This window comes from Myotis daubentonii, chromosome 11, assembly GCF_963259705.1.
Source record: "Myotis daubentonii chromosome 11, mMyoDau2.1, whole genome shotgun sequence".
Taxonomy (NCBI): domain Eukaryota; kingdom Metazoa; phylum Chordata; class Mammalia; order Chiroptera; family Vespertilionidae; genus Myotis; species Myotis daubentonii.
The window spans coordinates 74,665,645-74,687,341 of record NC_081850.1 but is presented as its reverse complement, the minus strand read 5'-3'; the positions used below and the strand labels follow the sequence as shown (position 1 = coordinate 74,687,341).

Genomic DNA, 21,697 nt, shown 5'->3' with positions numbered 1-21,697 from the left:
GTTCCTTGGAGAAACGGCTGGTCCGGGACTAGGACAGGCACAGTACAATATAAGCTGATAACATTTTGTCCCGAAAGGAAAGAAATACTCAAAGAATGATGGCAGCATATCAAAAGAACCTCTGACAGCTTGAAGGGGCTCCCACTGAACAAATCGGGGACAAAAATAATGACAGTAACAAACCCATTGAGTAAAATAGAAAACCATGGGACCATCAGTATAATTAATAAGTAAATTATAAATTTGGCCGAAACCGGTTTGGCTCAGTGGATAGAGCGTCGGACTGCAGACTGAAAGGTCCCAGGTTTGATTCCGGTCAAGGGCATGTACCTGGGGGGAGTGAGGGCGGAGGGTGGGGCGGGAACTGGGAGGAGGGGAGTTATGGGGGGGAAAAAAAAAAGAGGAACAAATGTAACAATCTGAACAATAAAGATTTAATTAAAAAAAAAAAAAAAGGGCATGTACCTGGGTTGTGGGCACTTCCCCAGTGGGGGATGTGCAGGAGGCAGCTGATCAATGTTTCTCTCTCATCGATGTTTCTAACTCTCTATCTCTCTCTCTTCCTCTCTGTAAAAAATCAATAAAATATATTTTTAAAAAAATTTGATGAAGAACAAAATAAAAAATAATACTCACTGAAAAAAATAATAGCTAACCATCTGGAAGAAAATTGGAGGTTTAAATTAAATTTGATATAAAATTATTTGGAAAAAGTTAAAAGCATCATAAAAATGCAACACTACAAAAACAAAGCACTAGAGGTTTCCTATGGATTAGGTTGTGGATATACTAGACAAATCATCTTTAATGATGACTACTGTCCATTCTTAACCCTAGACGTATATAATCCATGTTAATTTCAGATATTAAGAGAATGAGGCAGACAGACATTAAAGCTGACCACACCAGCAAATTCTCCGTGGCCTGTGTCCCATACCTCTCCTCGTGAGGAGTCCTTACTCGGGGATGAAGAGGACGAATGAGGTGCAGCCACCAAAGAGGTAGCACCAATGGCTGCGGCTGGAGGGAGCTCTCGCTCTTCAGTCCCTGGGCGGCGGTTCCAGCTGGGGTCGCTCATGGGTCTCCGGACGGAAGATACTATGTCAGAGCTCCTGCTGCGCACTAATCTCTCAGGGTAAGAATGCCGCTGCCTGAATGCCTCCATTTCGGCGGGAGTTAAACCATGGGAACCAAAGTTTGGCAGCCGGGCCTCATTTCCTCCCACAGCTCCTTCCAGGATCGGAGGGTCTGGTGGTGGGTGCGAAGGCCTGGCATAGTGCACTTTTGGCCTTACCACAGCAGAAGCCCCTGGAACACAGGGGGGAAAGTTTGCAACTGAAACACAACTGCTCTAACCAAGGCATTATTAACAATGGGCTTTGGTTACATACTTCTGACTTTGATAAGACAAGAGTCAAAGCTCACATGATGACCATTTCACAATATATACAAATATTGAATCATTATGTTGTACCCTTGAAACGAATATAATGCTATATGTCAATTACATCTCAATTTTTAAATAGTTCACGACTAGTTTACCTTCATGTGAAGACAGCGGGTCAAACATGGCAAGCAGAGACTCTGATTGAGAAGGGGGAGAGGTCAGGTGGTGGGCGCCTAAAACAGACAAAACAGACCAAGTCAGAACTCAGGACTCAATGAGAGTTTCAACAGTGAAAATGGTTCTGACAGTTTCCACACTTTCAAACTTTTTTCATCAATAAGAGTTTGAGTGACATATAAGGGGGGGGGGGGGGGAAAGAATCTAATAAAGATCAAATTCTGATTACTCCAAATTCACTTTATGTTTTATCTACATATATGGATTTTTTTTAAATTTTGTTTTATTGCTTAAAGTATTACGAAGAGTATTACATTTGTCTCCTTTTTTTTCTCCCTTGACCTTCCCCCGGCCACCCCTACCCCCCAGTGTCCTGTGTCCATTGGTTATACTTATATGCATGCATACAAGTCGTTCAGTTGATCTCTTACCCCCCACCCCCACCCTCCCCGGCCTTCCCCCTGTAGTTTGACAGTCTGTTCAATGCTGCTCTGCCTCTGTATCTATTTTTGTTCATCAGTTAATAATGGTCTTTATTATCCATATAAATGAGTGAGATCATGTGGTATTTTTCTTTCATTGACTGGCTTATTTCACTTAGCATAATGCTCTCCAGTTCCATCCATGCTGTTGCAAATGGTAAGAATTCCTTCTTTTCTACAGCAGCATAGTATTCCATTGTGTAGATGTACCACAGTTTTCTAATCCACTCATCTGCTGATGGGCACTTAGGCTGTTTCCAAATCTTAGCTATGGTAAATTGTGCTGCTATGAACATAGGGATGCATATATCCTTTCTGATTGGTGTTTCTGGTTTCTTGGTACATATATGGATTTTAATTACATTTAAGTGGTCTATCTGCCTGCTACTTTTGATGGCCAAATTATATCCCATAGTTAATGCAAAGATCACAGAGGCAGATGTAAATCTTCAAATTTTTCAGAACGTTACAACTTCCCTGAGGTTCAGCTTCTGCCTATAAAAAGAAGGGCAACACTACCTACAGAAGGAGAATAAATTAAAAGTTGGAAAATTTAAAATTCTAATACTGCCCTCAGCAAATGACAATTTATAAAATAACTCATATTAATATGAATACTACTGCCTGGCTGGATGGCTCAGTGGTTGAGCATTGACCTATAAACCAGGAGGTCACGATTCGATTCCCCGTCAGGGTACATGCCTGGGTTTCGGGCTCAATCCCCAATGTGGGGTGTGCAGGAAGCAGCCGATCAATGATTCTCTCTCATCACTGATTTTTATATCTCTCTCTCCCTCTCCCTTTCTGAAATCAATAAAAAAAATTTTAAAAAAATAGATAAATAAAATATAATTTCCAAATGATATGTTCTATTTCTCCAAGTTATTTCACATATTTTAAAGCATTTAAAAAATAACTACAGCCCTAGCTGGGGTGGCTCAGTGGATAGAGCATCAGCCTTCAGACTGAAGGGTCCTAGGTTCGATTCCGGTCAAGGGTACATGCCCAGGTTGTGGGCTCGATCCCCAGTGTGGGGCGTGCAGGAGGCCGCCAATCAATGATTCTCTCTCATCAGTGATGTTTCTATCTCTCTCTCCCTTTCCCTTCCTCTCTGAAATCAATAAAAATATATTTAAAAAATAAAAATAAAAAAATAAAAAATAACTACATAAATTCTAATAAGTGGTTATATCAAAATCCATTTAGCCATTCTGGTTTTTAATGATTAGGTTGTTTCTAAATTCTTTGCAAATGTTAATGTTATGAAGAACATCTCTGTGCATAAGACTTTCTCCATACATGGAACTATTTCCTTATGACTGATTCCTAAAGTGGACCAAATCTGGTATGTGAACTTTTAAGGTCTTACATACGTATCGCCAAACTATGCCCCAAAAGTGCTGTAACAACTGATACCATCACCAGCAATGCGTAAGATTGCCAGCTTCACCATGAATGTGACTGTTTAAAAAGTCATCTCATTTTCCCTTCTTACCATGAGTTACTTCATCCATGTCTGGACTAGTGACAGAATCTTTACCCCCAAAGTCAGAGCTGCACTCAGATCTCAGGTCTTCAATCTTATTGGGAATATCCTCAGAGGTTGCACTTATGCCTTTAAAAAAGAAAGCAAAAAATAAACAGCAAGAAGAATAAAATAACCACACAAAAAGTATATGAGATTTGGAGAAATGTAAATATTCTCAAATTTTTGTGCCCTAGTTCTGTACATGTGAATTATTGCTTAAATACATTTGCCTGGACTTGTGCAACATAACCAGAATTATCACATGCTGTCTAAACACAGTAACAGAGCTACCAAGAACAGAGAGAGCTATAGAGGGAACACATCCAGACTGTTTGCCAGTTACTTCAACAGGCTCTCTAAAGCTACACATTAAACTCTCAGATTTAAGGGCCCATAGAAATAATTTTGTTTCCTGAAAATTACTCAGCTCTTAAATAAAACATATCTCTTTGTTATCAACTTTACAAATGGAGATGTGGGAACACACCTTGAAATCCTTATTCCTTAAAACAAGACAGACATACCCGACACAACACTGAGGCCTGGTGTGCTGGGGCGGGAACTGACCTCCCTGACATCCGTATCATCAGATGTGCTACCCAGTCCCGAACAGCTCTCCAATTCCTGCAGACGCTCCTCCTGCTTTAGATCGGGGGCCTCTAAACAGAAGATGTGAGGTGTCACATTAGTGATTGTTAGCATGCCAGTTTCAGCTTGTGACCCAGATGATGAAAGCTACCAGGGTATGAATGAAATCAGTGTAAATAGATTTCTAAGTCTGGGCCAGTTAGCAAAGTTAGTAAGATCAAGTGTTAAGAAAGTCAAGGTTGTTATTTTCATCCCCAATCTAGGCCAGTTAGTTGTGCAAAAATGAAAACTTCTTCCAGGTCACTAATCTCACAGTGTGTGTTCTTGGTTAGCACATCAACTAAACAAGAGAATATGAAATAACCTAGCATTAAATCAACCACTTTCTAAAAAACAACTCCTATGGATGCTCAACAGGCAGTGAGCCAATCCTACTGTCTCCATATGTATGTTTAGCATGTCTGAATATGTTAACGTTATTCAACATATATAGGATCACTTTATTATTCTTGAGCCAAGCAGACCAGACAGAATGTAATTCAGACATAGTTATTTATATTTGCATTCTGGTAGTTGACATTTAGTTGAAGGCAAAGATTTATCTTCATAATCAGGGGGGAAAGTAGAAATGCAATACATAAGAAAAAACAAAGTACAAACCACTTCATATACATTTATAATAATTGTGCACAAAATAATTTGCAGTACTCCAGAGTCTGGATTTCAGCACATTTCAAAAATACATTCAGTATCTTTAAAGGGTCAAGTTCTCCCCATGTAAATCTAAACATGCTTACCAGGTATCCAACCACTCAGGGCTCCTATTTGTGATGAGTTCATGGGAGAGACTGGACTCAATCCACACAGAACCCTGATGATTTACTAACAGTTGCTTCCAAAAGAAGTGAACAGTCAGAAAGCACCTGCCATCTTAGCCCATGCCATTCAAAACTGCATTTTTTCTTGATGAAAGAAAATGCCTTACGCTAATTTTCCATGTGACATTCTTAGCAATTGGATTGCCTCATACTTGTCAAATGTATATCTGACAAAATGTCCATAATATAGAAATTAGAATACCTTACATTTAAACGTCTGTGCAAATCAAAATGCAAATGACAGCATACTAACCTGAGTCACTTGGCAAAACCTCTACACTCCAAGCTTCGCTTGTTGTCTCTGATATGGTAGAACCAGTGCAGGGGTCAAGAAGCACTGACCCTGACCCTGGCAGGCACAGTAAACTGCCTAACATGTTCTCTGCTGCTGCACCTGTATAACCAGTGGGGAGCAAAGGGTTAACAAAGGTCCTGATGGAGAGCGCAACGATAACGGAGAAAAGCCAAACACTAACGCTCGCTCACGAAACCTCTCTACTCTAGCCACGAGAAAGGAGCCAAGGTAAGAGCAATTTCAATCAATAACACCACTAAAAACGCACATTTCCCCTGTGGTCACAGTGACACGAGCTCTTTTTCACCCATTGCCTCCTGTGCACCTTGAACTCTCCGTAGAGAAAACACATTGTTGGATCAAGTCATTTCAACTAGCTTTCACCTTGGTTTTTCAGCAGATTTTGTGTGTGTCCCTCATAACTCTCTCAAATTTATAGTCCTACAAGGATTAAAACCACTCAGACATTTAACCACATTGAGTTACACTGGCCGAAATATGTTCTCTTCTGGCACATTAGCCACATATTCAGAGCAATAAAATGTATTTGCAGGAAAACACACCACCTCTGTAGTAGTTGTTTAACTGCAAATGCAGCTTATTGCTGAAATACAGCTTACTGCCAGAAAAAATACTAAATACTTAGCATCTGGAACAAAGTAATATAGAAACCAATTAAGAAATCTATTTACACTACTTAAAAATACATACAGGATTAAACATTACTGTACACCTGTGTTAAAAATACTCAAGTTCTGCCCTGGCTGGCAGATAATTTTTTAAAATTTATCTTTATTGTTGAAAGTATTATAAATGTTCCCTTTTCCCCCCATTGACCCCCTCCACCCTGCCCCTACCCCCATGACATAATTATAAATATAATATCTGAACATAATTGGGGAGGGGATAAAGGGCAGTGGGTGGGAGAAGAGATGAAACAAACTAGCCATGTGTATGAGTAACTGTCAGGGGTGAGTGATGGGTACACAAAGTTTATTACACTATTCTCTCTTGTACTTGCTTGAAATGTTCCATGATTTTTCAAAAAATGAAGAAGGTATCTTTCAGAACTCAAAGAAGGGTGAATTATAATGTTTGCAAACTGTGCATCAATAAACTTGATGTAAAAAAAGAAAAAGACAAAACTAGTTGCTTTTCCACCCTCACCGGTTTGAAATGCTCGCCCAGGTTGCGGGCTCAATCCCCAGCAGGGGGCATTCAGGAGGCAGCCAATCAATGATTCTCATCATTGATATTTCTCTCTTTCTCTCCCTCTCACTTCTTCTCTGAAATCAATAAAAATATATTCTTTTAAAAACTAGTTACTTTTTGGAACTGAATTAATACTTCCAGAAGTAAACTCAATTTTTAGACTCTCAGTATCATATTACTCCCAAAGATTTTATGGCTATAATCTGTCAGAATTTTCATTTTAAGGTAGGTGGTTCGTCTCTAAAGAACATCCTAATTATAGACTAAGAACATATACTATGCCCTACAAACAAGACTAGACGAGAAGCTAATTCAAAAGACTGGTTTTTCTCTTTTGGGGGTTGGGGGTGAAGTTAAATGTAGACAGAAAAAACATACCTATATTTAAGTAAAGAAAAACTCCATGAATGCCTGGCTATATGCAGCTGTCTCAGTTTCCCAGTTAGGGCTAACACACACACCGCATTTGTCAGAGCACTGAAGTTCCCTCCCATGAAGGGTGGTGGACATGAAATAAGCAATATTCCAGAGACATTAAATAGCAATTACCTGCAATTTCTTGCAAACGATCTTCGTCAATGTTAGGGTCAAAATCACTTCCCAAGACATCTGTGCTCCAGGTCTCACTCACTGTTTCTGATATGTCCCTATCATCCGTCAGTCCCATCATGTCACGGATTTCAAACTTCCTCAGCTTATCATCGAGATTATCCTGTGTTGTGGCTATCAGAAACAAAATTAAGCATTTAAAAAATGGTAGCACAGCTATGATTTCTTTTTTAAATTAAATCTTTATTGTTCAGATTATTACAGTTGTTCCTCTTTTTCCCCCCCATAGCTCCCCTCCACCCGGTTCCCACCCCACCCTCCGCCCTCACCCCCCCCCCCCCCGCCACTGTCCTCATCCATAGGTGCACGATTTTTGTCCAGTCTCTTCCCGCATCCCCCACACCCCTTTCCCCCCTAAGAATAGTCAGTCCACTCCCTTTCTATGCCCCTGATTCTTTTTTTTTTTTTTTAATATATTTTATTGATTTTTTACAGAGAGGAAGGGAGAGAGATAGAGAGTTGGAAACATCGATGAGAGAGAAACATCAATCAGCTGCCTCCTGCACATCTCCCACCGGGGATGTGCCCGCAACCCAGGTACACGCCCTTGACCGGAACTGAACCCGGGACCTTTCAGTCCACAGGCCGACGCTCTATCCACTGAGCCAAACTGGTTTCGGCAGTATGCCCCTGATTCTATTATATTCACCAGTTTATTCTGTTCATCAGATTATTTATTCACTTGATTTTTTGATTCACTTGTTGATAGATGTGTATTTGTTGTTCATAATTTGTATCTTTACCTTTTTCTTCTTCTTCCTCTTCTTAAAGGATACCTTTCAGCATTTCATATAATACTGGTTTAGTGGTGATGAACCCCTTTAGCGTTTCCTTATCTGTGAAGCTCTTTATCTGACTTCAATTCTGAATGATAGCTTTGCTGGATAAAGTAATCTTGGTTGTAGGTTCTTGGTATTCATCACTTTGAATATTTCTTGCCACCCCCTTCTGGCCTGCAAAGTTTCTGTTGAGAAATCAGCTGACAGTCGTATGGGTACTCCCTTGTAGGTAACTGAGTTTCTTTCTCTTGCTGCTTTTAAGATTCTCTCTTTGTCTTTTGCTCTTGGCATTTTAATTATGATGTGTCTTGGTGTGGTCCTCTTTGGATTCCTTTTGTTTGGGGTTCTCCGCGCTTCTTGGACCTGTAAGTCTATTTCTTTCACCAGGTAGGGGAAGTTTTCTGTCATTATTTCTTCAAATAGGTTTTCAATATCTTGCTCTCTCTCTCTTCCTCTGGCACCCCTATAATTCAGATGTTGGTACACTTGAAGCTGTCCCAGAGGCTCCTTACACTATCTTCGTATTTTAGGATTCTTTTTTCATTTTGCTTTTCCGGTTGGGTGTTTTTTGCTTCTTCATATTTCAAATCTTTGACTTGATTCTTGTGATCTTCCGGTCTGCTGTGGGGAGTCTGTATAATATTCTTTATTTCAGTCAGTGTATGCTTAATTTCTAGTTGGTCCTTTATCACAACATCGAGGGTCTCACTAGATTTCTTGAGGGTCTCATTAAGTTTATCAGCGGTTTCTAAAAAATTCTTGAAAAAGTGTGGTTTTGAACTCTATATCCAGTAGTTTGCTTTCCTCCATTTCTGTCATTTGTGTCCTGTTTCTTTGTCTCGGCATTTTTTATGCTTCGCTGTGTCGATAGAGTGGCTTTCTGTGCTAGGTGTCCTATAGGGCCCAGTGGCTCAGCCTCCCCAATTACCTGAGGTAGACACTCTTGGTGCACCCCCTTGTGGGCTTTGTGCACAGTCTTGTTGTAGTTAAGCCTTGATTGTTTTAGGTATCACTGGGAGGAATTGACATCCAGGCCAATTGGCTGTGAGACTCAGCTGTGTTTACGGTGGGAGAACTTCTGTGCTGAAGACACCCTTCTGGGGCAAGACTTGCTTCAGGAGGGCTTTGGTGCTCACTGAGTCTGCCCCCTGAGTGTGTCCCTTATGGATCTGAGGAGTTGTAATTGGATGGTCCCACTCTGACCACTGGGTACACTGGCTCTTGGATCTAAGGAGGTGCTAATCTAGCCTCTGCCTGAGGCAACCCAGCAGAAGCCAGCGGTAAAGCAATAGTGGGGCCTTGGGCCAGCTGCAGTTTGTTAAGTAATTTTCAGATTACAAGCCCCCATGCACGGCTTGGGCGGGGCGGGACCCCAGGGGATCAACAGGGCGGGCGGAGCGAACAATATGGCTGCTCTCAGTCCTGCCCTCAGAGGCCCGGCAATCGCTGTGAGCGCCTCCGAGAGAAAGCTGCCCTTGAGTTCGGACCGATGCCAGACAGTCCCGTTTCTCCCGTATGAGTCTGGGTCTCCAGAGACTCGCCCAGAACTGGAGCTCAGAGCTTGAGACTCCCTCCCGATTGAAAAAGACAACTGTGTCCTCAGCCGCCAGCCCTCTCCGCATGCGCCTCCGCACCTTTGTACTTTACTTCTACGCCGCACCTCCTCTGAGTCTCGGTATGCTTTTCTCTTTCCTTCTAGTTGTAGAATTTCCACTCAGCCAGCCTTCCTGTGGTTCTGGATGATGTCCGTTCCTTCTTTTAGTTGTATTTTTGAAGTGGTTGTGCGAGGCAGCAAATCCGGTGTTTACCTATGCCGCCATCTTGGTTTCTCTGATTTCTTAATCGAATTTGAAGAACTTTATGTCTTCGAACTTCATTTTACATATTTTATAATTAACACGGGGTACATAGTACCAAAAACCACTGAATTATTCCCCCATAGATGTAGGTTTTTCAAAAAACTCCCCAGGTAATTTTTATACACACTAAAGTCTAAGATCCCAGAAGGACACCAGGGATCTTTAAATAAATCCAAGGGCCCTTTTCCAATTAATCTTCCTAAAGCACAACAGGGACCCAGCTGTTCTTCAGTCCTTCCCTCATACTATTCCCCTCCTTGGGAGTTCCTGGATAAGTACCTGGTTTGCCACCTCTCTGACTTGCTTATACCATGCCTTCACCTAGAATGCCTGATCTCCAGCTTCTGCCCGTGCAATGCCAGCCAGGCTTTAAGGCTAATATTTTCTTCCAATAAGCTTTTCCTGCACTTTCAACCACCATATCTCGCACTCAGAACGGCCACAGCAACTCTTATGATACTTCTAATCATTTGTGTACCATTCTCTCCCTATTCCAGATACCTTGAGACCTCAGGTTTTACCAGTATCTTTGTATCTCTGAAAATTTTAATATTACAGAATTCAAGAAATTCATTTTAGTTATTCTATGTAACTCAAATCTAAACAATTCACTTACCAACTAACCACATCTTTAAGAACTGAAGGAACTACGAGTAAGTGCAAGTTTAATGCTCATTATATAATCAAATGTATTCTTACTGCAACAGCCAGCTTACATGGCAGCACATCATTCACATGGCAACCAAGGAAGTTCCTGCCACTTGAGCAGCTGTGTCCACGCCAGCTTACCTTGCTCATGCTCCAGGAGCTGCAGCGCGTCAGCCCCGTTACTCCCCGAAGGTCCTGCTCCCAGTTCCGACACAGACTCTCCTTCCAGGTCAAGAGAGGACACGGAATTGGAGCGATTGGAAGGACCTAGAGAAATGTTTCTACTGTAAGTGAGCCATCATGCAATTTTTCATGCCTTGATAAGGCACTAATGATAAAGACTAAAGTGCTTTTAATACTGCTTTTATACCTTAAAAATATATATGCCCTTTAGGCCAGTAATTCTGCCTCTAGAGAATTATCCTAAGGAACAGTTCAAAAACTCATCTAAGGTTGCTTATTTCAGGGCTTCTTGTAAGTGGAAAGCAGAAGCAATCTACATCTTTAATCATAGAAGAATGTTTAAATAAACTATGAAAGAAAACAGCCATTAAACATCACGTTATCTAAGAATGTTAAATCATCAAGGGAAATGTTACTATTATATTGTTAAACAAAAAAAAGGTTACAAAACAGCACAACCTTAATCTTGCTACAAATGAACCAAAATGTTAACTATTATTAACAGAATGATGAGATTACAATGATTGCATTTCTTTTCAGCATTTTCTAGAATGAAACTGTTACTTATGCTTTGAAAAATTAGAGGAAAGAAAAAGTTACTACATTTTATGCTTATTTTAAAATGTTAGTAAAGTTGAACTTATTTATTAAAAAAGTCGCTCTTGCCCTGGCCGGTTTTCTCAGCGGTTAGAGCGTTGGCCCCCAGACTGAAGGATCTTGGATTTGATTCCAGTCAGGGGCACCGCCTCGGTTGCAGGCTTGATCCAGGCTCGAGCCTTGGGCCCCGGTCGGGGTGCATTCAGGAGGCAACTAATGGATGCTTGTCTCTCTCTCTCTCTCTCTCTCTCTCTCTCTCTCTCTCTCTCTCTCTAAAAATCCTTCCACTCTCTCTAAAAATCAATGGGGGGGAGGGGGGGGGGAAATGTCCTCAGGTGAGGATTAACAAAAAACCAAAAAGTTGATCCTAGCATATGGAATGACATAGTCTTACTTCCTAATCTTGCCTTTAAATTTCTTTTTTATTCCTATTTTCATTTTATCTTACTGCTTCATAAAAGGTGTGAGTGTGTGAATATGCAGAACATTAGAAGTACACACAACATCCTGAAACACTAGTGAGTCCATTCTTTTCCATTTAGACATGCATCGCATCCCTCTAAAGGAGCTCTGCTCGTTTTGGTATATATCAGCGTTAGAGACACAAAACTTGGTATTATTCAAGTCCCAGTGAAGACTCAGACCTTCTCCATTTTTTAAGACCATCAGTCTCTTGCAATCTTTTTCTAACATTTTTTTTCTTGCAATCTTAATTTTATTCAAGAAAGAATCTTACAACCAACTGTTCAAGATCATTAGAGGAAAACTTCATTAGTCTCCTCAGTCAGGGGCACAGATGGTATAATTATAATTTATAAGGCTCCTTTAAAGAACACAAAACAAAACATTACTTGAATCACACAACTCCTTGAATGAAGTAACCCTTCACCTTCAGATATTCCTTCCAGATTATCACTGCAGAGGGAAAAGCGCAAGGTTTTATCAGGTTTACCGTGGAGTTTGTTTTCATCGACAGGGACATCTCCTTGTCCTCCATCCGAAAGTTGCATGTTTAGGACCTAAAAAATAAAATGCCATTGGTTTGTCACAACAGAAAGAAAACAAACTACAGCCATTGCATATTTAAGTTATTTTTAACCTAAAATTATTTTTTAATTAAAACCAATCTACAAGGTTCTGATCAAGCTTTAAGTACCGCTAAAAGAGAAGTGTAAGTATCGGTGAGAAAAACTGAAACTTTGCCCTTCCATCACCCGATGGGTGCCAGAGTTTGAACAGGCCTAGAGAGTGGTATGAATTAACTGAACAAAGGGATCATTTCCCTGCGTAGGAATACGAACTGCTGTCTTCAAGGCTGCCACTGAACTGGGGTTTGGGGACAGGTAACATGGTAAGGTAAATGCACAGAACTCGCTGAGTGACATTCAGCTATTCGTTTTTTTCCTTATTAAGCATTCCCATGGTTGTTACGTTTTTTATTACATTCTAGGCTTCCTAAAATGTTGATCCTGACAGTTTTTGTAGCTCATTCTTTTTGTGTGTGTGTGTCTAGGGACAGAGTATAGGACTTTGACAGTTCTCTTTCCTATGAGTAATGTTATAATTCCAAACATAGCCAACGACCATCATCACTTTAACAACCCTGTAACTGGTCCCTTATTCCCAGGCCAGGACTAGTTTTCTTGAATAGTAAGCACTCACTTTTGAATGTAATATGTTGCTTTTTTGGGAGGGGAGTCACAATATATGAGGAGGGGTTCTACCTTTAGAGAGGCAAGATTTCTTCTTTCCCTTTGCCCCTGTCCCAAGCTCTTGTTTACAAACATCTTAAAAATGATTCCCATACCCCCAATCCCATTTCTTCAAAATATTTTACACTTTTAGTTTTTTCCCCACAGTTCTCTCTTCCATTTCTTCCTGACCGGCCAAAGGAAAGAAAGTATTTCTAAAGAATGTTCAGCTCTTTAAAGCAGGAATACCACTGGAATATCATTAGATAGAAAGTAAACATAAATCACTTCCTACAGGTCACTGGAAAAGTCTCTTCATTCCATACCACAATTTCCTGGCTCCCTGGCTCTTCTACTATTAGGAAACTTCCTTTAGGTGTGGCCTGGCCACCGACTACAGTGCCATAAATGCACCAACGTGCAGGGCCTCCAGCACTGTGCACAGGAAATTTAGCACTCGATGGTGCATCCTGGTAGGCCCACTGACGATAATGAAAAATATTCATTCAACGCATAGTGATTGATAGAATCAAGGGGCCACTAATTAGAATAGAATCCACATTTCTAAACACTGGTGGCTATGAGTTAAATGTAACAATACATGCATACCTCATTTTCTGACATCATCCCTGGAGTAAGCTGGGGACCTGTCCCTAAGGAAATGACCAGCACTTCCTCGGGCTGCACCTCTGGGATGGTTTCTTGAGATGATCCTTCATGGTCCATATGTAAGTCCATTAGCACATTGGTGCGGCTTCTGCTCCGAGTTGCTAATAAAAAAAGTTAAATTAGCCGATTTAGAGAAAAAGATAAAATGAAGAAAATGGCACACTAAATACAAAAATATTTTTATTAATGTAGAACATTTGCACATGCACACACACAAAAGGAATGGTGAAAATATGAATAAGAAAAAAACCCCTGTATCTTCCCAGTTACTCTATTGATGACTAATTAATACTTATTCTCCTTTAAAACTGATCACCAGAAACAATGACCCATGTTCACCTGACAGGGAGTGACACACAGATGACCACACCTGCAGAACAGCGAACATGTCCCCATCAATTTAAGACTTGGGATGACAAGAAAAGCATTACCTACCTTATTTCTTATCTGTTCAAGACACTTTCAATTATTTCTCCTATAAAATGATTTAACTGCCACAGGTCTCCCATACTAATAACTCAAAAGCATTAGGAAATTTCATATAGAAATCTGATAGCCATATAAAGTAATGTACATTAGTAATTAATTAGGTAACTATTGAAAAACCAGAATCCATTTTTGAAAACACCCTGTTTTCCTGAAATGTATTAACCTCTTTCCAAAGATAAAGGAGTGATTCTTCTATGTTTGAATACAAGTTTCCTTTCTGCTTACTGGAAACACTCTAAATTAATACAGAATCTAATTATTTGGGGGTGTTTTCCCCTACCTAATACTTTTTCCTAAAATAATCCATCCTATAGAACTTACAAGAACTTCAGAAATATTTGGGTAGTTGATAATAATTTCTCTGTGAGTTTTAGTCTTCTGTGATAAGTTTCTATTTTCTTCCAGAGGTCAATAAAAATTCAATGCAACCAGAAGACTAACTAGAAAGTCTACTTCAGTGCAAAATAATTAAAAGTACAGACATAAAGCAAAGCACTTTATAGTAAAAGTCTTTCAACTTCACTTTGAGTGAAAGCTGACCTACTTAAAGAAAGAAATATAGACAATCATCTTCTCTCCACAATGCTGTTGATGTGTTGATTAATCACTCTTACTTTCAAAATTTTAGGGCACACGTCAAAAGTCAGGTTCACCTCACTATCTTCTACTGAATTGTGAACTTAAATTCAGCTTCATGAACTTCATGAATTTTAAGTAACAAACCTCATAATTTATAAAAATGCAAGTGACCAAAATTCATGTAACACAAAGCAAAAGCAACATGCACATGGAGCACACTTTTATAAATTATTTCTTAAATAAGAATTATACAAGAAGAGTAAGAACAGCCTATTACCCACCAAATGGGGTTACTAGAGTAATATGAGCTGTAAGATTGGTGGCTGAGGAATCCCAGGCAGTGATGGCTGCTAACTGATGTCCTGGGTTGCGAAAGCATTAAACAGAAAGAAAATCAACCCTCTGAATAATGGACACATTTTTTAAAATATGAAATAAATTCAATGACCAAGTCACATGACTATACAAAATACTACTGGAAAAACTGAAATTCACTTTCCATTCTACCCATATTTAATAATACTTCTGGAAGTTATGAAATGGAAGAACTAATGTATAGCAGTGAATATGGAGAAAAAATATCTAATATACCAAAAATCACTCATTTCTTCATGCTGAAATAGTAAAAACAGCCTGTAACATTAAAAATCATTGAATGTCAAAAAAAAAAAATCATCGAGTGTCAAACTTTTTTTTCTATTTTTAATTCTGAAAATTTACATTTTGGAATGATGAAAGCCAAACACTTGAAGAATATGTCACATTCCTGTTGATGATATTATTTCATATTATATTAAATGTAAGGTAGATTAATTTTAAGAAACTGATAGTTCTTTTTTTTAATTGATTTTTTTACAGAGAGGAAGGGAGAGGGATAGAGAGTTAGAAACATGGATGAGAGAGAAACATCGATCAGCTGCCTCCTGCACACCCGCTACTAGGGATGTGCCCACAACCAAGGTACATGCGCTTGACTGGAATCGAACCTGGGACCCTTGATTCCGCAGGCCGACACTCTATCCACTGAGCCAAATCAGTTAGGGTGACATTGATAGTTCTTTAACACATCGGCTCATTCTTCCAAATGTGTAAATTATAGTAACTATAGCTGAGCTCTTCATTATCATGAAAAAAAATGGTGCTAAACTACTGCATTCCCTCAGCCTAAACACTCTTTCCCTGCCTTGTTTACTTTGTGGAACAAACACCCTTTCGTCCTTCAAGAGAAAGTGCAGGCTTCACCTGCTCCAGGGTCACCTTCTCTAGGTGTCGGTAATCCTCTGTGCTCATCTCCATCAAACACAGTACACTGAGGAGCAATGGTCTCTTTTTGTTTTCCCCAACTAGACTAGGGCAGCTAACCTAAAGTACGGACATGTCCTAAGGTCTTTATATCCCCAGTGTCTAACGCAGTACCCTACCTGCAGGACAGTGATTATAATACCTACTCTTTTAGTAGATTTTTTACATGTAGATTAAATGAAACACATTTATAAAGTGCTTACCCAGTGTCTGGTACATAATATATGCTCAATTAAATTTTTGGTGCATTATCTATAGATAATAGATGTTTACTAAGTGAAAAAATGTAAGCCTAATTCTTAAATAAATGAATAAATGACTAAATAAAATAGGATTTTTGCTTTATTTTATTAAAAGGATTGCTCAGCTGATAAAAGACTGATTATTATTACTTTTTAAATACATTTTTATTGATTTCAGAGAGGAAGGGAGAGGGGGAAGGGGAGAGGGAGAGAGAGAGAGAGAGAGAGAGAGAGAAACATCAATAATGAGAATCACTGATCCGCTGCCTCCTACACGCCCCCTACTGGGGATCAAGTCCACAGCCCGGGCATGTGCCCTTGACCAGAATTGAATCTGGGACCCGCAGGCCAATGCTCTATCCACTGAGCCAAACCAGCTAGGGCAAAGACTGATTATTAATAACAATAATGAAAAAAATAGTACCTATGTAGTTTCAACTTTACTGATAGAAACTTCTAATATTACTTTATTATATTATTCAGAACTTTGTAGAAAGGACGGGGCTACATAATTCAAATAATGACTGGTTGTAACAACTGACACTTTCAAAATTTTCCAAGACAAGATACTAAAATACAAAGCATACCATACGTGGCATGATTTCAATTAATTATGAAAAAGTACATCTAGATAAAGCAAAAGCCTACTGCTAAACCTTAATTAATCTAGTGCAACTGTAAAAAACTGAATTACTACCAGTAAACATGAGAAAAATGTTTCCAAATTATTTAAAACTATATTTCGAAACACTGAGCAATAACAAAGGCTAACAAAGAAGTATTAAATGTAAGGCAAAGCCCAATATGAGAAAGTCTCTTTACCTATAGGCAATCGATTCTTTTTATTTGCTGGAGTGGTTGCCGGAGACAACTGAGGAGTATTGTAGGGAGTCATTTCCAAACTGCTGCTTTTCCCTGGCTTTGCCTGGGGTAGGTTAGCCAATAAATTGTCAAGAGCCATTCTATCTTCTCTCAGTTGGTCTCCAGACATCACACTCTTCATAAAATTCACCTGGCAAAAATAAAAGGACATTAGCTACTGAAATCAATTTTTCATACCCAATATATATTTCTGACACAATGTACTCATCTATGACTCTGCCCATGCTTAGATAAATGACTTCTGAGAAAATCCTATTAAAGAATAAAGCCATTACCAGAGTAATAAGCTGACTGTAGGTTATATAAACCACAGTTCTGCTCAATCCTTCCAGAAGATTAACAGAGGACATTGGAGGGGTTTCCACTGCACGGCCCCCAATCACAACATCAAGGAAAGCAGCAACACAGCTCTGTTAAAACAGGAAAAGATCACAGTGAAAGACCTCCCCTTTAAGATAAGGGCACAAAATTTCTGCTTAAGGTGGACAAGCATGCAAAAAGTTTTTCTTCTTAAAAATGATATTAAACCTAACCTTTAAAAAATTAAATTCTCTATGAATTGATACAGAATAATCTCTAAGATACTCTGGTGCAAGAAACAAACATGATACAGAAGATTATACACTATCTCACCATTTGTGAAAGGAAAAGATGGGTGATTGGGAAAATATATGAAGGAATTTGCTGGTATACATGTAGAACTCTTGAAGCATGCACAAAAGACATGTCAATAACCTTTTGGGGAGCCCTAACTGGTTTGGCTCAGTGGATACAGCATCAGCCTGCGGACTGAAAGGTCCCAGGTTCGATTCCGGTCAGGGGCGTGTGCCTTGGTTGCGGGCACATCCCCAGCAGGGAGTGTGCAGGAGGCAGCTGGTCAATGTTTCTCTCTCATCGATGTTTCTAACTCTCTATCCCTCTCCCTTCCTCTCTGTAAAAAAGCAATAAAGTATATTGAAAAAAAAAATAAATTGAACAATACCATACATACTAATTTATGAAATACACTTAAAATTATATAGTTATTATTTGATTTAGTGACAATTTTTAAAAATTAAACTTCCTAAAATAAAATAATCTTTTTTATTTTTTATTTTTTATTGATTTCAGAGATGGAGAGAGAAACATCAATGATGACAGAGAATCATTGATTGGCTGCCTCCTGCAAACCCCCTACTGGGAATTGAGCCCAAAACCTGGACATGTACCCTTGACTGGAATTGAACCCGAGACCTTTTAGTCTGCAGGCCATCGCTCTATCCACTGAGCCAAATTGACTAGGGCAAAAAATAAAATAATCTTAATAGCTCCTTGGTTCTCATTACAATAGCATCTCCTCGACACTTCTATAAGTGAGAATTAGTCATCTTTAGTGACATTTGCCATTAAGCTGCTGATCCAACATTATGTGCACTATAGCTATACCAAGAGTCAATGAAAGACTAATTTATACAATACCTAAGGACGAGATTTAAGGAAGGGAAAAGTTAGGTTTGCTAATACTTTGGCAGAATTTTCTATAAACAGTATTTCACATGACATAGTATTCACTCTTACTTTGTCAAATTTTCCAAGACTGCCCTTTGTCCGGGGATCCCCCTCTTCAGAGCCAGTCATTGCTAACTGCTGCAACAGGCGGCCAACCTGCAACCCAAAGCAGTGGTGGGGAGACACAGGTTATAGATACCAAGTCCTCTCTCTATGAAAGCACTTCCACTCTATGCTAGTGCATAATAATACTTATACACCTGACCAGACATACAAAATAGGGTCCCACCTGTGTATCCTGTCAACACCAGTTTTTACTATATTTAGAGTTATACAGAATAAATAGAAGATTTTGCTTTAATTTTTCGTTAACATATTATATCAACATTAGGAAATAAAAACACAACACCTTTGTTTCTGATGGTGTACTTTTCATATGCTCAGAAACTTTAAAATTAATTTGTAAAAGCTGACTCAAACTATTTCAAGTTACTGTTAAGTACTTTACATAGTTCACAAAGTACTCCAGGTAGATGTTTTCTTTTCTAAATTTAAATGCAAACAATTTCTACGAAACATATGCTGTTTGGAAAGTAAACTTCACAGAGCAAGTTCCTTACTGCCAAAAGTGAACTGTTAACCCACTCTCTTTAAAGACACTTGGCTGAAAGTTAACATCATATAGCATCATCTTCTTAATTTCTAGGACAATCTCCCCATTATTGCTCATTTTGAAAATATGTGATTCCATTTCTGTTAGAATGATAAAAATAAAAACTACAACTACATTATCATAAGAATAAATTTAGTATTTCACAGATGGAAACAAATTTTTATTTCAGGGATTTCTATATAGTTAATTGCTCAATATCCTGATATGATATCATAAAAAAAACTTATCATTTAAAAAAAAACACCACTCATCCAAAGATAGATACTATTCCAAATAAACTCAGTCTTTCTTCTTCACAGTATTTCTGGGTGATAAGACATGATTAAAAGATTTGCTTAAGAAATAATAACATGATTTCAGTACTTCAAATAATTAGGGGGGAAAAGTGTTAATACGGGTCCAAACATCCTCTTTCTGAGTTTATATTTCAAACTTTGGAGACTTTAGAAAGGTTGGTTTGTACATATATGTAGCATGTCCAGTTCTTAGGGTAGCATCCTATAATCAAACATGTTAACATTTCAACAGAAAAACATGAGTATTCATCAGCACTAAGTGGAATAACAATTATAAATAGCCTGTTAGTTCAGGCTGGGTTTTGTTACCAAATGAAGTAAAATGATTTGGTTTTCAGTCATTCAGGATTTTGAAATCATGGGAAGAGAAAATCTAATCATTCCCATGTACGAGGACTCCAGTTAAAAACTAACACAAAATGTTTTATGACAAGAATATTTTTAAATCCCAATATGGCTGCTTTTATGTCTTAAGAAGCACATATTGAGGACAGTCTAAAGAAAGAGAATGGCTGGAATCTATGAATGGTAGTTGTCATCACATTTTCTGTTCCCACCCCCACTGCTTAATAATTGATTTTAAATTGAATGCCATATAAATAATAACAAAAGCATACCTGCATCAGATTGAATCTTGCCACCTCATTAATAGGAGCGTCAGAAATTATTCCGTACTGTTCTGGATTGACAACTGCAGGGCAAATGAAGCAGGCCAGCAGGAGATCAGTGCACATTGCCCTGACCTCCCCAACTTCCAGTCTATCTACACAGGAGAGGGTTTTGTACATCTGTGACACGATCCACCTCAAACTATGTGGAAAGCAGTATGTGTTCTGTTTGAGATAACCGATAAATTTGTTCACCAAAGTCACTAGTTTGGCCTCATTGGAATCCACCATCTCTTGAACCTTTTGCCTGAATCTATCTGAGCCTTTCTCTCCAAAGAGTTTTTCCTGTTGAGATGGGGAGAATCTCTCAATTAGTTTATTTGGATCTGTTTCCAGATGATCTTCATCTTCCACAAGCAGTTGCATGATTGGCTCATGTAAAGTAGCTGTGAGGAAAAGTTTGGCAGAAAACAGTCCTTCAGAAAAAAGTTTAAATAAGATGCTGAAGGCACAAGTTCCTCTCCTCAAAAGTCGCCTGGGGTTGTCACTTTCTTTAAGTTCAAATTCAATCAAGTATCTCAAAACCTGAAGGAGGTAGCTTTCATCTTCTTGCATAATGCAATTGCCATAGAGGGAGGTAAAAACTGTGTATATAACACTTTGTGTGTTCTCCTGATTAAGTTTCTCTCCAGCAACCAGAGAGGAGGCAATAAGACGAGGATTTTCCCTTAATCGACTTAAGAATTCTCCATAAGCAGTCTCCTGAAATCCCAATTGCTTATATCCATCAACAAACTGTGTATCTTCCAAAATCTTGGCATGTTGGCAACATTCAGCAGGGGAAGCTTCCGCACTAAAAAATGAGCAGACAAGCAAAACAATAAAATGAACAACAATAATAATATCACACATATACTATATGAAACATGGAATGTAAATTGGTTACAGTCCCAACGAAATCACTCATTGCTAAAATCTTTCAGACCATGACCATCTGAATGTGTAAAGAAAGAAAGAAGAAGAAAAAGTACAAACAAAAACAAATTCCTCATATTAAATCAGGCTCAATGAAAAGTACCAAGAAAGAACCATTATTCTGATTTCTTTCATCAAAGATTAGTCTTGCCTCATTTTGAACTTCACATAAATGGAATCATACAGAGTATGTACTTCTCTGTGTCTGGCTTCTTTCCTCAACATTATGCTTCAGTACCACTATTCTTAGAGCTAAAAACTGCTTCTTGGAACAACAGAACGTGAGGTATTTAACACAGTGAAAAACAAGGTTTCTAAAACTGAAAAGCAGATATAGAATAGCAAAACATGGAAATTTACATATTAAATTATGTTAGAAGAAAAGTAGAACAAAGATAACTTACTGTCTACACTGATAAAATGTATATGTGTAAAGATACAAAATTAATTGGTGTGGTATAAAATACTAATGCTTAAGTTATAATTCTCCATAACAGTGTTAAGTGACTTAAAAGAAACAAAACAAGCAGACTCACCTTAATGTTAACTTAAACTATCTTAAAGCAAGCACTTTGTTGGAA

General features: G+C 38.7%; 1 protein-coding gene across 10 annotated transcripts in view; it reads right to left on the bottom strand.

The window, feature by feature from the left end:
* Nucleotides 1-21,697, bottom strand: part of GAPVD1 (GTPase activating protein and VPS9 domains 1) — a 56,696-nt gene that overhangs the window by 15,924 nt on the left and 19,075 nt on the right. For 6 of the 10 annotated variants that reach the window (XM_059658026.1, XM_059658027.1, XM_059658023.1 and 3 more), the window contains 13 exons: nt 20,151-20,994; nt 18,634-18,720; nt 17,352-17,486; nt 17,017-17,206; nt 13,523-13,683; nt 12,112-12,241; nt 10,584-10,709; nt 7,097-7,270; nt 5,294-5,434; nt 4,099-4,233; nt 3,542-3,661; nt 1,543-1,620; nt 938-1,308 (listed from right to left, as the gene is read on the bottom strand). In XM_059658026.1, the coding sequence (XP_059514009.1) occupies nt 938-1,308; nt 1,543-1,620; nt 3,542-3,661; nt 4,099-4,233; nt 5,294-5,434; nt 7,097-7,270; nt 10,584-10,709; nt 12,112-12,241; nt 13,523-13,683; nt 17,017-17,206; nt 17,352-17,486; nt 18,634-18,720; nt 20,151-20,994 (2,692 nt within the window). The remainder of the gene's footprint in view (nt 1-937; nt 1,309-1,542; nt 1,621-3,541; nt 3,662-4,098; nt 4,234-5,293; nt 5,435-7,096; nt 7,271-10,583; nt 10,710-12,111; nt 12,242-13,522; nt 13,684-17,016; nt 17,207-17,351; nt 17,487-18,633; nt 18,721-20,150; nt 20,995-21,697) is intronic. The other 4 variants (XM_059658025.1, XM_059658024.1, XM_059658029.1 and 1 more) reach the window with 2 other exon arrangements.